The sequence below is a fragment of the Pseudorasbora parva genome, chromosome 7 (assembly GCF_024679245.1).
Source record: "Pseudorasbora parva isolate DD20220531a chromosome 7, ASM2467924v1, whole genome shotgun sequence".
NCBI classification, from domain to species: Eukaryota; Metazoa; Chordata; class Actinopteri; order Cypriniformes; family Gobionidae; genus Pseudorasbora; species Pseudorasbora parva.
Window position 1 is genome coordinate 25,488,798 of NC_090178.1, and position 18,271 is coordinate 25,507,068.

An 18,271-nucleotide genomic window follows, 5' to 3' on the forward strand; every position below is an offset into this window, starting at 1 on the left:
TTGATACTTTGCTTAAATATCATGTCAATAATTAGATTACAACTTTCAAACCATTGAATGCATATATAAAACTTGCCATACACAGACAAAACCTTGAATTACACAAAATAACACTTGCACACACACACAAACACGTACACTCATCATCAGTGTGACATAGAAGCCCATTCCTCAAGCACAGTCTGACATTGGCTGATAAAAAAGGCCATTATAAAAGGTCATAATTTAGCTTGTCCATTTAAAATCTCTCCATTAAAATCCATGATGTGCAAACACAAGCAGACACACACAAGCAGACACACACACACACACACACACACACACACTTACTCCCCAACTCTCACTAATTCTCTAATTATGTTCATGATTATGGTGAACAGGGCGCACTTGTGGCCCAGCTAATGATGGCTTTAATGGCCAAAAATCCCCATTAAAAAACCCCATTCTACACACACACACACACACACACACACACACACACACACACACACACACACACACACACACACACACACACACACACACACACAGTAAGCGCTCACTATTCGTCATTAAAAATTGTGTTATATGCCAAGGGGAATATGGAAAAACTTTGTCATGGGAAGCAGCTGTTTCTTTTTTTTCTCTTTCATTTTCAAAAAAAAGAAGAAAAAAAAAGAATTTGTGTTGCACACTCATTCTTAGCAGTATCATAAGTAGCCATTTCTACTAGCCTGAAAAGCCAGATCCACATCAAGATGTTTAATCTGGAAACTCACCATTGACAGAGCTCAATCCGAGGGGCGGATAAACGGTTGTCTTTCACACTCCCTCTGCACGGCGTGCACACAATTGGATAGCACTACAACAAACCAGAGCAACGAAGGTGAAGCAGAGCTAGTTGAAATATTAAACTTTCGCCGTATCCGGTCGGCAAAACTCAGAACACATCTTCCCTTCTTAAGAATGACTTCAGTGCCGTTTCTTTGTTCTTTTCTCAGAGAAAAGCTTAACTCCAAGTCTTCCAGATTCGCGGCCAAAGCGGATTCGAAAGACCGCCGTTCGCCAGTTTCTGTGTTTACTAGAAGCACGCGCACAACTCTGGCGTCATTATGTTACGCCCCGCCCACCGACTCTATACACAATGTGATTGGCCCGACCAGAGTTTGCCGTTTACAGGTCAGACGTGTATTGAGAGTTGCTAGATGACACTCGCGGCAAATTAGATTTGCTGCCGCTAGGGTGCGTCTAGATTTCTAGGCTACATTTCTACATGAATTAACACTGAAAAAATACTTCTGTTATTGCAGTTTGTTTCAAGCATATTAAAATAACCATTTCATTTTACTTCAAAAAACTATTTTGAGTGTAGTTTACTATTTCTGATATAAATGGTTGAAATCGAAAAAGTAGCATACTAGCATGTTCTTATTCAGTCAATGACTGTTTTCAAACTGGTTTCCTAAACACTCGCTCCATCTGCCATTGGTCAGCTAAAGAGATAGCCACGCCCCTAAACTCAGTTGAGCCAGGGTTGATACACCAGTCCAGTCAGGATTCTCAAACCAACAGAGCAATGTTTTGAAAGACCCACAGAGCCACAGTGTTTACATTTTGTGAGAATCAACCAACAAATGGCCTACTTACTGTGAGAAAGGTTTTTTAAACATTTTTAAAAAAATTACACACTTCATTTTAAGGCACTTTAAATGCAGGTCTTAACCTCTGAACACTGCCACCCTTTAACCTGATGCACTGGCAAGAAATAACATAACAGTGTGATTTAACCACTGCTAAAAACCCTGATCACGCGGCAGTCACACTAAACTAACATGAAGCAGCAGTAACCTTGATTATAACCAGCTTGAAAGCTTCTGCTTTTCAACCTCTTCACGTTTACATTTGCATATACGATACTTTCCGAATTAGCTTGTCTGTCTAGATTAGTGCTACTCAATCTCCTACTTGTGCACTTGCGTGTGTGTGGATCACATGAGCCAGTTGTCTTTTGTTGATGTGAAAACAGGGCAGAAAGCCTCCAAACCACCCAATTTTACAGAACACACACAGGCAGGGATACATCCTGCTGTCATGTGTCTGTAAATCACCAGCATGTACACGAGTCCCAGGCAGCATTTCACTATATGTGTGTGTGTGCGTGTGTTTGAAGGCTTTGAAGCCTGTCTGTGTGCAAGATAGCTGTTGTTCTGTGAGCCAGAGCTCGAAAGAGCAAGAGTAACAGGAGAATCAGAGAGAAAGAGAGATACAGACAGAATGAAAGACTCCAAATGCTCTTTTTCTCCTCTATTCATTAAGATGAGATGACTCTTCCATTGAGAGACTCACCTCCATCAGCCTGCTGGATGTAAATGAGCGGGAGTCACGGCTCTTCCTGTTCAAATCACAGACATTTACACTGCTCAATTCCCCTTCCTCAAAGACAAACACACAGATAAAGAGACCACACACATACGCTCAGTGGGACCGCACACACACAACCATACAAACTCATTAATTAGTGCGTATATGCATGTTTATGTCTGTGTGTGTGATTTGAAGCACACTTAATGCCTTTCTCAGCTGAAAAAAAAAAACAGCTTAAACCAGCCTAAAATAATTGTTTGCTGGTTTTAAAGAGGTTTTGGTCATCTGCCATCTGGCTGCTCTTACACACTTCAAGCAATAGCAAAGTGTGACGTCATTTCAAACAGAATCAGGGCAAAACTAAGTTTGCTTGGAGTTTGTTTTAAAGGGGGGGTGAAATGCTGTTTCATGCATACTGAGCTTTTTACACTGTTAAAGACTTGGATTCCCATCCTAAACATAGACAAAGTTTCAAAAACTAATGTTGGACGTTTGATGGAGTATTTCTGTGTCAAAAATACTACTTCCAGTTTATCACAAGTTTCGGAGAGTTTTTTTCGAGTATGGGTCGACTTGACGTTAATAGAACGGAAGGTCCTTGTATGGGCCGTACGGGCTCTTCTCCCGGTAGGGTGCGCGCGCGCATGTGACTAGAGGGAGAGAGGCAATGCACAGCCGTAAACACTCTCTCAGCTACAGATCCAGTCGTCCGTGAACACTAATGTCGGTTATAGTCCGCGCCGTGCTCCACTTCATTCCTCCACTTTGACATGAAGCGACTTCAACGCTTCAGCACAGCATTCCGGGAAGGCAGCGCTGCATTTAAACCGATTTGAACGCAGAAATGCTTCAGTCGCATTGCAAAGTGGATCTCCACACTCCAAGAAGTGTGTTTTTGACGGAGCCATCCCAGCGATAAAGGTTCGGTCCTGCTTTGGAGCAGCCGGTGAGTAAAACTGCTTCAAATGTCTATGCTGTTGGCTATCGTCGCATGAGTAAACATCAGTAAACGACACGATCGCGTGCTTCGTCATTCAAATGCGCTAACGGACTTCATTGCTGTTCTATGTAACTTATAACGTTACACTAGTCTGACGTGCAAAACCGTTTTGCTTGCTACTAAGGTTTGGTCGCATACAATAGTCCATAAACCGAATCATGTCCTCCTAAACAGAGTAAAGACAAATGTTGACAGGCCACTAAATACAGTACATATCACAGAGACGGACGTCCTGCTGTTGCTGTTTCTATTTCAGCCTCCGAATTAGATTCTGGATCATATCTATTAGCTGAGATGATAGCAAGGGTTTCTCCACGCTTGAGGACGTCACCGCTTTGTTCGCACTCGTCATTCTTTAGCTCCGCCCACACGATACGCCTCCAGGCGCTGGTTTTTTTCCGGAAAGACTCGGTACAGCCCATATTTCTTTTACAAATATAATAAATCTAAAGACTTTTCGGAGATATGAAGGATGCAATACTACTTTATAGGCACTCAAGATTGACATAAGATTGACTAAAACTGAGTGTGTCCCCCCCCCCCCCCCTTTCTGGAAAAGTTTGCTCCGGCGGGTGAACACCTTTGAATTATTGGTTCATGCTGATTCCTTAGGCAGGTGCGGCATGGGCCGCCACCTTCTGACATGGAAACCTTCTCCGGTTCATTTTCTTCTGTTTAGTCCGTAGAGGTCAGACACAAGTAAAAACACGCTTTATAGTAGAAATTGACATTTCAGTTGCACTTTATTTTACAGTACATGCACTTATGTGTACTTACAGTGAACTTAAGGTTAGGTTTAGGGGTGGATTCAGGGTTAGTACCTTGTCATTACCCAGTTATTGTAATTACTATAATAAGTACATACTACATACATGGGAACAGAACTGTAAAATAAAGTGCTACCAAAATTAAATGCTAATTGAAAGTGACACTGACACTGTTTTTCCATGTTTAATACAGTAAAACTGCTTCCTTTAAAGCTATATATTGTATAAATTGACTTGATTGGACGTTCACCACTGTCATTTTTTCCCAGATGTTTGTTAACAGTATGCCACTTAAAAGGTATTTCACACTTCTTTTTCACCAACTAGGCCTTACAGGGATAGTTTACCCAAAAATAAATAATTCTGTCATCATTTATTCACTCTCAAATTGTTCCAAACCTGTAGATATTTGTGACCCTGGACCACAAAACCAATCATCTTTTTTTTTTATTGAGATTTATATATCAGCTGAAATCTGAATAAATATGCTTTCCATTGATGTATGGTTTGTTATGACAACATTTGGCAATACAACTATTTGAAAATCTGGAATGCAAAATGGGATGCAAAAAAAATCTAAATATTGAAAAAAACACCTTTAAAGGTTTCCAAATGAAGTCCTTAGCAAAGCATATTACTACTAATAGTTAAGTGTTTATATGTTTATGGTAGGAAATTTACAAAATATCTTGGAACATGATCTTTACTTAATTTACTAATGATTTTTGGCATAAAAGAAAAATCGGTAATTTTGACCCATTCAATGTGTTGTTGGCTATTGCCACAAATATCTCTGTGCTACTTATGACTGGTTTTGTGGTCCAGAGTCATATATGGAAGAATGTTTGTAACCAAGGAGATCTCAGGCCCTACTTTTTTCCTAACTATGGTAGTCAACGGGGTCCGAGATCTGTTTAGTTACCAACATACTTCCAAGTATCGTCTTTTGTGTACAGCAAAACAAATAAGTATATGTTTGGAAAAACTTGAGAGTGAGAAAACAATGACAGAATATAAATTTTTGGGTGAACCATCTGAGGCAAGCCGGAGAAGCAGAGATCCGTGAGAACGGGGCGAGGGTCTCAAGTCTCACGGAAGGAGATCTAGATGAATAAAAGGAGGAGCGATGACAGTGTAAGACGAGAGAGGACCAGGCCTGGACTATTTATGTTATGTTTTGGTTATGTGTGTTTTTAGTTTAAGTACTTATACTTTAGTTTTGTGTTTATTTTTATATTAAAGCGTTAAACGTTCGCCATTTCCTCCCAGCTGAACTACAAACCTTCGCACACTATCCCTTTAAACCATCTTAACATCTTTTTTTTTGGACAGCGTCAGGCTGGGAGACCAGTTTAGACATGGTTTATTGTTTATCAAGCTGTGCTGAGGGAAATTTGCCTTGCAAAGGGGAGACATTGGCACTGTTCTACTCTTTGAGGCGTTACACATTAGAAACGACCATAAAACACAAAATGAAGAAACTTTCAGATAAGGACTGAATCATGGCCATTTCACAAAAAGAGGGATGACGAGACCACAGATATATGTAAATCATTTGTTAATAATAAAACACAGCGGTGTGAGGCGAGAGCCGGTGTTGTTCGTTTCATCATCATGAGTCGTAATAATGAAAGGTGTGTCAAATCTGGCCTGCTTTTTGAAGTGAATAATTGGAGACTCGAAGAGGCTCGAAATACACATCATTTCCATCTGCATTAACATCCTCCCTGAAGTATGAAAAAGATGCCCTCCTACCGCTGCACTGTCAAAAAAGAAAAGTTGAGAAAACTAGAAATGTCATAGCGACATGATGAGACTTTCACTTTTACGAGCTTTCTCACCACCGCACACAACTATTTTTGTTTAGCTTTGCAAACCTTAAAAATCAGCGAAATATCAATATTAAAAATCTTAGAATTTCCAGTAAGGCTAGCTGGGCAAACGTCTGGGGGAATATATTTGGAATGTTTTTATATTTGTATCTAGATTTGGGTGTATATTCAGAGCTCAGTATCTGTAAATAAGCCTGAACCTCACTGAGTGTGTGCACGCTGCACGGAAGTCGAATGCTCTTAAATGGCCACAAAAAGACTTGTTTCATTAATATTCTAATATTTGTTGGTTGAAATAAATCTGTAAACTTGCTTGATGAATTAGCATTTAATCAAAGTAGCATACCTTTATATATGATACCTGGAACTAGGGATGCACAAAATATTAATTGGTTATCGGCTGAGAGATATTATATTATTTATCATTATCAGCCAATATGTATATTGCCTATATTTTTTGTGCATTGTAAATGCACAAAAAAATTACCACCCGTGCATTACTGGCTGTTTTTGCTTAATTTAATGCTCACTTAAAGTTAGTATTTAAAAACAATGTATGTGCAAAATCATTTATTAATCTTGTAATCTTGAGCAAATCTCATATATAATTTTAAACTGTGCATTATAATGTTTTGATGCCTAAATTTAGATTTAACAATGGTCAATTGGACATTTTAGTATTTTAATTTTAGACAAAATAGTATACAATTTTAATACTGATCATGTATTGGTTATGACCATAACACAAAAAAATATCATTATTAATTATGCCTGACATACATATATATATATATATATATATATAACCAATACATGATCAGTATATATATATATATATATATATATATATACATACATACATACATACATACATACATACATACATACACACACACACACACACACACACACACACACGAACAAACAACCAAATATATCAGTGCATCCAAACATGATGGAACTAATCCAAAATGCTAATAAGTGCAACAATTATTTATTGGGTTATTATTACAGTGTGCTAAGACTGCTGGGATCACTGCTCTCATCATGCTCTTGGATAGTATGAGTTTAAAGATGGGTAATAAATAAAGAAATGGTATTCATAAAACGAATTAAAAAGAGGAGATGAATGAAATGAAGGGAGGCTGAGCCACAGACGGTGAGGCGGGTATTAAAAAACATTAAATGAATAAATAGTGTGATTAGGAATGGCTAAGCAAAAGCGCCGTTATAGAAAAGAAAGAGCGTGCAACATCTTACACGGCATTCCCTGCATTCATTGCAACCCCTCACCATGACGAAGAATAAATAAACAGAAGTGATTGGTGTGATAAGTGGATGTGGTTATGCACAACTGCCTCATTCATCAACCTCAGTTGAACTGGCGTTATTAATTAAGACTCCTGCTCTTCACATAGATACAAACATCATAAAGCACATCAGGCGCACACGCGCACAGACTGGCTTCAACTCAATGATAACGCAAAGTTGATGAACGAGAACCAGGTCTTCTCTGTCACTTAGATAGATCTCTCCGTTTACTCATGAATATGCACCGAGCAATTTGCATATGCAAACTCAGACTGTTATCTGATTTATGAGCGTTGCTGTTCAGTCTTTCCATCCACCTGCCAATCAAATCCCTTGTTTATGCATTGCTAATGACAATACAGGAAATAAGCAGGTTGGCTACTTATCCCAAAGATTTTAACCTGCACACAGCGTGAAATCAGCTCACCTCACCTGAACCAACCTGTAAGTGTGAGAGCCATCTGCATAACACCTGGACACACCTGTGCTCTCTCTTGCACACACACACACACACACACAGCTGCGCACTGACCTGCACATCTAATTATCTGCTATACAGTACCGCAGTCTTACACTACCGTTCAAAGTTTTGGGGTCAGTACATTTTTTTCTTTTTTGTGAAGAAATTAATTCTACTTTAGCAAATATGTATAAAATGTATCAAAGTGACAGTAAATACATTTATGTTACAAACCACTTCTATTTAAAATAAATATGGTATTTTGAGAAAAAACAAAACTGTGATGTTTCAATAAAAATAATATAAGCAGAACATTGGACACTCTCAACATTGATGATAAATAATAATAAACATTTCTTGAGTGGCAAGTCATCATATTAGAATAATTTCTAAAGGATTATGGGACACTGAGGAATGAAGTAATGATTCTAAAAATATTATTTGCCATTAGAGGAATAAATTCCATTTTAAAATATATATTAAAATAGAAAAAAATGTTTTTTTTTTAATTTAATAACATTTTTAAAATCAAATAATAGCATTCTTTCAAACATCTTACCAACCCCTTGCCAAAAATCATATTATATTTAAATATTATGTATAAAACAAACATAATAGAACTACAATTATTTTGTGGTTAATTAAACCTTTAGCCGAAATCAAACAGCTTTGTAAACTTTCATGTATATATCTTCATAAGTTCAAAATCCGCTATTGCAGATTTACTATTGCAGGTTTAAAATGCACTATAATTAAACAACCTAACTAAAAAAGAGGGGAAAACTTCTACAATTATCCAACTAATGCATGTTTTTAACACAGCCCTTTTTCTAGTTCTAGCGTCACTTCACTGCAGGAACAGGACACTTAAATCTTCTTTCAGATGTGCAATTCGTAGCGTCTTATAGTCAAGTCAAGTATGTATATAGCACTTTTACAATGATGATTGTTTCAAAGCAGCTTCACAGTGTTAAACGGGACAATATTGCAACAAAATTTGATTCGGCTGTACAGTCGTTCTGTTGAAAACGGTGATGTTATCAGCTTATTTTAATTTATCATATAGTGTCAATGTTGGCTGATCAGTATTATAGTTTATACAATTATTTAAAGGGGTGGTTGCATGCGATTTCTCTTTTTTAACTTTAGTTAGTGTGTAATGTTGCTGCTTGTGCATAAACAGTATTTGCAAAGCTCCAGCTCTGAAAGTATAACGCAAGCGGAGATATTGTCTTTGAAAGTTATGGCAGTTTATTGCCTACAAAAACGGCTGGATTGGACTACAACAAGGTTGGTGACATCATAAACCCTTGCTAGTAAGGGGCGTGGCGTTTCCGGACAACCTTTGCTTGGCACTTTGGCCTATTAACAAACAGTGTAAGATTATTGGCCTATTAACAAACAGTGTAAGATTATTGACCTATTAACCAACAGTGTAAGATTATTAGCCTATTAACAAACAGTGTAAGATTATTGGCATTAACAAACAGTGTAAGATTATTGGCATTAACAAACAGTGTAAGATTATTGGCCTATTAACAAACTGTGTAAGATTATTATTCTGGCATCTTTACAGGTCAGAAATCATATTAGATCGGAATATTCAAAATATTCTGTATTATACAGTATGCAATTTCAGAAATGAGAAGGTATGACCCCACTTGAACCCTTAAAGGAAGCCAAAACAAAATTGACATATTACTTGTATACACTGATTAGCCAAAACATTATGACCATTATGCTGTTGATGCTCTATATGCTGCCAAAATGGCAATGACCCCCCAAGACATGGACTCTGCAAGAAGGTGTCTTGTGGTATCTGGCCCCAAGACGTTAGGAGCAAATCCTTCAAGTTCTGTAGGTTGTGAGATGGAGCCACCATGGATCGAATCTGTTGGTATGCACATCCCACAGATGCTCAACTGGATTGAGATCTTTGGAATTTGGAGGTCAGGGCAAAACTTTGAACTCTTCATCATGTTCCTCAAACCATTCCTGGAAAATGTGTGCAGTTTAGCAGGACACATTATCCTGCTGAAAAAGACTACTTCTACCAGTGAACACCTTTGTCATGAAAGGATGTTTAGGTGGTTTATGTCCATATGAATGGACGGACCCAGGGCTTCCCAGCAGATCATAGCCCAAAGCATCACACTCCCTCCATCAGCTTGATGCCATCCCACAGTGCATCCTGGTGCTATTACAGGTAAAAAGCACAAACACGGGATTCATATGAACAGACCCTCTTCCACTGCTCCAAGGTCCAGTTCCAATGCCCGCAGGCCCGTTGTAGACACTTTTGACGGTGGACAGGGGACATCATAAGCACTCACATTTTTCAGCGCCTACACAGTCCCATCTGCAGCAGAGTGAAATGCACTCTCAAATGAAATCCTCTCATAACCATCATTAAATTGTTGTGTGACTTGTGTCACAGTATACCTTCTGTTGGCTCGGACCAAATGGGATAATCGGCGTTGCCCTTGTGCATCGATGAGCCTTGGGCACCTAACACCCTGTCACCTGTGTGTCCCTCCTCGGACTACTGTTATTGTAAATTCTCTCCACTGCTGACCGAAAGCAACCAAGCCTTGCCGTTTCAGAGATACTCTGACCCAGCCGCCTTGCCATAACAATTTTTCCATGTCAAAGTTGCTCAGATAATTCTTCTGCATCCAACACATTAATTATGAGAACTGACTGCTTGCTTACCATCTACCCAGACCTTAATATGTGGCCTTGGTACGAGATAATCAACAATATTCACTTCACCAGTGACTGGTCATAATGTTTTGGATCATCAGTGTTATATACAATTATATCCAAATAAGATTTGCAAATATTTCAAATAATGTAAACAATAGTCAGACCATGCATTTTCACCAAGCGGTAAAGAAGCAGTGATCATAGAAATGATAGGTTGCTTGAGCACTTTACATTAGGATCATTATTAGATGGAACATTGACAAAACAAACACCTTCACTGTGGGTCACCCTCTCAATGTATTTCACCAAGTTGAAATTATGTGACCCGCGGACACGGTGTTTCACTATACAGAGAATCCTCACACATATTGGCTGACAAGGTGTTTGGTGATGCGAAGAAAGAAAATTAGACAAGGCAGACAACGGTAGAATACCTGAATGGCAGAAGAAGCATTATTATTCAGTAGCCTTGTGATGCCAAATTTGCTTTTTAAGTTAAGTGAATTCATTATTGTATAACCGTTCTTAAAAACTTGACATGTTGAACGAAAAGAACAGCAAAGATAATACTAGCTAAAGATTCTGTAAGTAGCCTTAGCTATTCTACCTGGTTTAACCCTTACAATGTAATTTATATAACCTAATGTGCTACAGTTGATTCAGTCATTTTTATTTTTCTATCATATTTTGGACTTGAATAACACAGTTGAGTTAGAAATTGGCACAAAAACAAACGTTGATAGGCCCCACAGTTTCACCCAACACTGATTTGTAGTTTCATTAAAGACTCTCTCTTGTTCAGTCCAGGCTGGACTTTTCCACTTGTTTTCTGTAATTGTGCTCTAACAGAGCGGAGCTGGTCGCCTCTGAAGTCCACACACACACACACACACACACACTTCTACTAACATTACACGTGTTTAAAGTGTTTTTTTTGTCCATTACATACCACAGGGTTCCCTCATGTGACTGTAATGAAGCGTTCACTGAGAATATGTGAACATAATCTATCCTTTCGTCAGCAGATGTGTGTTTGCCAAGGAAAACCTGCAGTTCGTATGTATTTATTCATCCCTGTTTTCTCAATTATGCATCTGAGATGGTTCTGTATTTTTTCCGGGACACGCATCACTGGAGCGAGAGTGTCGGGCCGTTAGGATCACTGCCCACTCCGCGCTCAGTAATTGTCAGTGTGTGTATGTGTGCGAGCTCAAGGTACACTCTCAGCTATAACTCTTTTAGAAGATGAATGAGGAGGCAGTGGTCTGGTTGCTTTGTTTTCGTTTTTTTACCTCATAGCCGAAGGCGCCTCTCTTACTGTTTACACCAAATGTGCTCTGCTCGAAACAAAGACGTTTAGTTGTAGAACACACACACACGCGCGCTCTGTATCACACCCCCGAGTCAAAACACTATCCAGAGAATACTAGCTTGTTCTGTCTGGTCCACAGCGAGGAGAGACAGTGACTCTGCAGCACTGGCTGTAGAACCAAATTCAGCACACTGACCAGAGATATTAGCATGCTATGCTACATTTAGGCTCTGACTCCTGAGAATAAGCAGATATATAGCACAAGAAAATAGTGCGACATTCAGCAATACAATGCTATACAATACAATATCAAGTATCTCTCTCTCTCTCTCTCTCTCTCTCTCTCTCTCTCTCTCTCTCTCTCTCTCTCTCTCTCTCTCTCTCTCTCTCTCATAACTAGGCCAAGCTGAGGTAACAGGGTGTCATCAGTGTTGCAGAGTAAGAGCAGTTATGGAGAGAGAGGGAAGTCATATATAATGCTAGTTTGCAGGCTAATTTCCCCACATACTCTTTTTTTAAACCAAAACAAAGTACACACTTCCTGGAACACAAAAATAATGAGGAACACTGTATCTTGTTGTAAAATGGGGTTAATGTCCACACTTTCTACTGTGCAGTGGGCCGAAAGTGTGTAATAGCATTTGCTGTGGAAGTCTTATTAAAATTAATCCTTGAAAATAAGCCAGTTTAATTTGGTTTTATCACGTAGCATATCCGCCCCGTGCTGCTACCGATGCTAATGCAGTTAGACAGCTCTCTCTGTATGCTGGAACTGGGTGGAAGAGGCACTTTTCATTTCTCTGCACAGTGAGAACTCTAGTCTAAAGCTAAAAGCACATGGAGGCGCAAATATAATCCTGTGGCGCTAAACACCTAAGGCATAAGCTGGCCCACACGAAATCGGTGTGTGCGAAATGGCTCTTGCGTGTTGTGTTATTAAATATTTTGACTATAGCTTCCAGTTACCGATAAGACTGGAATTGGACATTTCACAAATTTTCTTCAAAATAATATTTAAAAAAAAGGTCTGTAAATTTTGCCTTGCCTCAAGTATGTGTGATTAACGTAAAATACAACACGTTCACACTGTATGATTTTGGCCACAAAAGCATATTTTGAGGATCGTAAAAGATTTTTCTTTCAGTAGGGCAGTAGTTTTCAATCTATTTGACTCAAGGCCTCAAGATAATGTTCAAAGTATATGTTTTATTAACAAAATCGGGAGGAACACGTTCAAATGATCTATCCATGATGCACAAGAGAAGGCACATGATAATATATATATATATATATATATATATATATATATATATATATATATATATATATATATATATATATATATATATATATATAGGCAACTCACCTATGTTCCTCGAGCATCCCTTCTCACTTTTGGCTGGCTCAGACAGCACACCAAAGATACTTACTCTTTTATTCTGATTATCTGTGTATAAACTTGTGAAACTTGTTTCAAGATATTTATTATTGTTTTATATATATATATATATATATATATATATTATTAATAATATTAATATAATTGTAAAAATAATATATTAATTTGAAAAATTTCAAGTCATCCTGCAGCCCTCCTGGAAGTTTGCTGAGGCCCCCTAGTGGGTCCCAGGCTCGCCCCCTGATTGAAAAACAATGGTCTTTATCATTATTCAGTCTTTAAATGTAAATGTTGGCATTTAAATTACTCTACTGGGATAAAATCTGTTAATTCAGAGATGATATGCGAGTTCTGTCATCCTATAAACACAGCCTTTATATGGCGATATTCAAAATAGTGGCGATATAATGATCATATAGTCCTTTCAGTAAAACATGAATTAGAATATTGTAAGGCCCAAACTGCATAGGGGAGACATTCAAACAGGGCGAAAGGATAATATATAGATTATTATAGTTCAATGTCAATTTTAGGACCATAAAAATCATACAGTGTGTGCCCGGCTTAAAACAGGCTCCAGATTTTCATATAATCACTGTAAAGTGTGTGAAGGGTGAGTGAGTGATTGAGATTTAGATAGGAGTAACTGTAAATAAGAGGCTCTCAGGAAGGTGGGCTGCAAGTCCATGTGTGTAATTTGATTTTGATTAGGCCAAATTTGTATTCTGCCCCAAGCTACTTATTAGTGTGAACAGTACCTTGTAAATCTAGGTCAATTCCTCTATTTTTCATAGGTTTGAAAACTAGTAGTGCCAGATGACAAACTGTTACACCTCTAATACACCAAAATCTATATCCGCTCCGTTGCTTTAATTCACCGTTCAGTCAGACCGTGACCTAAACACCTCAGTCATTCTATTATAAAGTCAAATAATGAAGTGTGAGGGAAAGGGAGACCGGGAGAAAGAGTGTGTGTGACAGTGAGAGAGGCTGAGATTGAATGGTGTCACAATGCAGGCATATTGAGGTCATTTTGAAAAAGTGCTGCTAATTACAGCAGATGGAATGAAAGAAGAGTGGGGACTATACACTGGGTTCCATGATGCTTCAAGAAAACGGGGGGGCAAACGGAGACTCCCTGAGAGAAACATACAGGAGTGTGAGAGAACAGAGAGGTGATGGAAAGAAACACACAAGGAGGAGAGAGAGAAAGAGGTTTTGTGAGGACAAAAGAGCAAACCTAACTAGTTCTATAATGTACAGCAGATACGCAACTGCACTAGACTCATATTTGGGGCAGAAGTCACTTCTTGTCTTGTCAGTATACATCTAGAGTTTCAAGTGATCATTTACATGTTTCCTATCCGACTTTGACACTACGATTGAGGCTGTGTAAAATTGTAACGCTGCGTTGTGTCAATTACTTTAGTTGAAAGCAAACGACACAAAGAAAGCCCTCAGATGAGCTACAATTTGAACCAATTTGAGGATCTACAAAGTAGCCTACTATTCAACAAACATCTGCCTAACCTACATGCGGTTGTTTTCAACATCAAGAAGTTTTAAAATCTATCAGTCCTTTTTTTAAAGCATTATCAAAACATACCTGCATTGATGTTAATAAAAAGAGATGCGCAAACTCGCAATACACACAAACATGACACATCCTAAAAAGGTATTATCATGGTCTACTGAAGCACCTGCCTGACAAGGGAATCCCGATTCATTCTAGGTACATCTTTAAAATGGTTTCAAAATAGATAATTTCGTCATTGGTTTCTATTATAGCTACTCCTGGCTGAAAAAACAAACATTTTAAAGCAGGGATTGTCGTTTTTTTAACCTGTTTAAGTAAAATTAGTCCGTATTAGTGGAAAAATGACGATAAAGGCTACTTACAATATGTTTGAACTGTTCCAGTGTACCGCGTGCCTGGCTGCAGTCACCAGGTCAAAGTTCGTGCAGGTGAGCGTCAGAATAAAAAGACAGAGCGCGAAGAGTGCCATAATCCCTCGATCTCTCGCTTTTCTTCGCAGTCTTGCAAGATCTTCTCACCCCACGCGACTCTGCGCTGGAACCATCCCGTTCGGTAAAGAAGGACAGGAAGAGATGCGACCTAAAGCGCAGCTCGCTCAACTATTAAGATACGGCTTTTCTTAATCTATATGTTATATTAAGTGTTTAAAAAGTCAGTATCCATGGCGAAGACCCCCTCCCTCTGTCCCCATGGCGTCAACCCAAATCCAATGGTCCGACTGGAGACCACCGCTGTTCGCGCGCTGATGGATCTCCGCGGACGGAGCAGGGAGATGCAGGCAACCGAGTGGTGGGAGTTTAAATGCGGGAAAGAGAGATGCACTCCCTGTAGCGCTGGAGAAACTCGGGAGATAACGAGGCCTCGTTGGTCTTAAAACTAAATTCTCTCTTGTTTGTGCTGCTCTTGAGATCGTATCTGGTTGGATGCGCGTGGAGAATCCTGCGCGCGGCTGCGGGATGTTTCACACTTACAATTGTGTGACGAACAAGTGCTCGAGCGAGTTTTATTCGCTCTCTTTGGCCATATCCACTGCGCTCGCTCTCTCTCTCTCTCTCTCTCTCTCTCTCTCTCTCTCTCTCTCTCTCTCTCTCTCTCTCTCTCTCTCACACACACACACACACATACACTCACACACACACACACACACATACACACACCAGCGCGCGCGCTGTTTGGTAGGCTGTGCTCGTTCAGTCACCAGCTCCGCCTCCTGTCCAGGACAAAAGCGCGCGTCCGTGACTCCGTTGGCTCCAGCTCTCGTCTTTACAGAGACGCTTTTAGATATAGCAATGTTCTCGCGACGGAGGAGAAAAACTTTATTTTATACAGGCTAACTAAACAATTACGACGGGGACCGTTCCTAGAGCAGTTCTAGCTTTAATTACCTACCACCACAATCCTCTTACTGTCTGCCAGAGTGCAGTGTTTTATATCCTATTATCCGCAAACCTCCATCCTCCTATCCACACCTGCTCTCTCTCTTTCTCTCTCTCTCTCTCTCTCTCTCTCTCTCTCTCTCTCTCTCTCTCTCTCTCTCTCTCTCTCTCTCTCTCTCTCTCTCTCTCTCTCTCTCTCTCTCTCTCTCTCTCTCTCTAGACAGTGTAAGTCGTTTCTAATATGGAATAATTATGGAAAATCCTCTTAGGAGGGTGAATGGATTGATGGATTGGCTCATCTCTATCTCTGTCTTTCTCTCATGGGATCTCCTCATCCACACATAAAGCATGTTGAGCTGGTGCTAATGTTCGTATGATAGTAATCAGTCTCTCGTGCTCCTGTGTGCACGCGTACCATTTATTTTATGGTAAAATTGAGATGTCCCATAATTATATACACAACTGTACACACACATCAAACACTATCTATCTATCTATCTATCTATCTATCTATCTATCTATCTATCTATCTATCTATCTATCTATCTATCTATCTATCTATCTATCTATCTATCCATCTATCTATCTATCTATCTATCTATCTATCTATCTATCTATCTATCTATCTATCTATCTATCTATCTATCTATCTATCTATCTATCTATCTATCTATCTATCTATCTAGTTAAATGCAAATAAATAGTTGTGAATATAGGAAAGTGCTATGTAATATTTATTACGTGAAGGTCGAAGTCATGATGCCTTAAGACACGTTGCCTTGGTGATAGTCATGATAGCTTTTGGTTTTTAAGTTTTTTTTTTTATTATTCTTCAAAGAATGAGAAAAAGCGAGTGAGCGAGAGAAAGGGGAGAGTTGCAGAGGAGGGATAGTTGCAGTTTGCTTCCCGTCTGCAGGGAATGAGTTGGTTAAGCAGAAGTCAAAATGATTTATTGGGAGAAAAGGAGGGAATAGAGGAAGAGAGGACAGTGAGAAAGAGAGGAAGAGATTAGGTGTCATTGGGGAATCCCTCTGTCTTTTTGTCTTTTCCCTCTTTTTGTTTTTTTACTATTTCTCACCTGTCTTTCCTCCCTGCCCATTTGTAAAGCATAGCACCCCCCCCCCCCCCCCCACACACACACACACACACGCACACACACACGCATACACATTTGCCTGCTCCTCCTGTCTTCGCTCTACACCCATTGTGTCAAGCTACATTGACTCTTTCGAAGTCTATTTCTGTCCTTCTTTTGTTCGTTCACTCTCTCGTGATCTACCTCTGTCACCTCTTTGTGTGCCTCACTCTCATCGGCCTGCCATCCTTCTCTCCGCTAGAGTTTCTATGGCAGCGACGAAATATTTCACTCCTCTTTTTCGGCAGTCGTTCCTTCGCCCTGTCAGCACACAAGTTTTTGGACTCAAGCTAAAAAAATGTAAATTGGTAAGGTATTGGTAAGGCTAGAGGAAAATATTCCCTCTTCAACATCCCCTTCACACACACACACACACTAAGATTCCATGTATTTTAAACATTTTGCAAATTGAGTTTGAAATTTGCAATCATAAATAGCTCCTAAATTGTAATATTCACAGAAGTCAGTTGTGCGCTCCCCCTTGAGTGAGAAATTTACATATCCTTTCGATTCCATCCTTTTTTCCCTTTATTTCTTTATTTACGACGATTCAAACCATTTTATATAACCATGACAGGCCATTGTCAGTTTTCATAAAACATCTTTCATTTGCAATACTGCCTCCCAATTCAATTGCGTTTCTCTGTCTCAGGAGCAGATGATGAAAAATGGTAGTGTATCATTTTCAGGCCCCGTGACACCATGGCCCTTATGACATTTAGCTTGGGGAGTTCCTGCTCGGCTCTATCTGTCACATGGCCGGTTCTCGTTCTCAAATCCAATCTCCACACACTCATAGCCTTCAATCTAATAGAACATTCAGCTCTCGCCCGACTTTGATTTGCTTTCAGATATAAACCATCCAACTAAAACCCAAACACATCGAGCTGTATGGCTGACCTTATGACACGGGAAGTTCTCTCCCAGTGACGCGGCGTCACCGTCACGCTGAAGACATTGTGGCGGAATGGAATAAGCTCTGTAGACTGTTGTATAACAATGTAGATTCTGTTTGCCTGCATTTGCCCACATTCCCAAATCTCATTTAAAATATCACACCATGGGAATCTAGCAGTGAAATGGCCATTTAAAA

General features: G+C 39.3%; 1 protein-coding gene across 1 annotated transcript in view; it reads right to left on the reverse strand.

Annotated features, from left to right (window-relative positions):
- The window catches only part of efna3b (ephrin-A3b), an 80,039-nt gene extending 64,330 nt beyond the window's left edge, over nucleotides 1-15,709 (reverse strand). Inside the window, exon 1 of the mRNA XM_067448781.1 lies at nucleotides 15,030-15,709. Within this exon, the coding sequence (XP_067304882.1) occupies nucleotides 15,030-15,136 (107 nt within the window). The 5' untranslated portion in view covers nucleotides 15,137-15,709. The remainder of the gene's footprint in view (nucleotides 1-15,029) is intronic.
- Nucleotides 15,710-18,271: the final 2,562 nt, after the last annotated feature.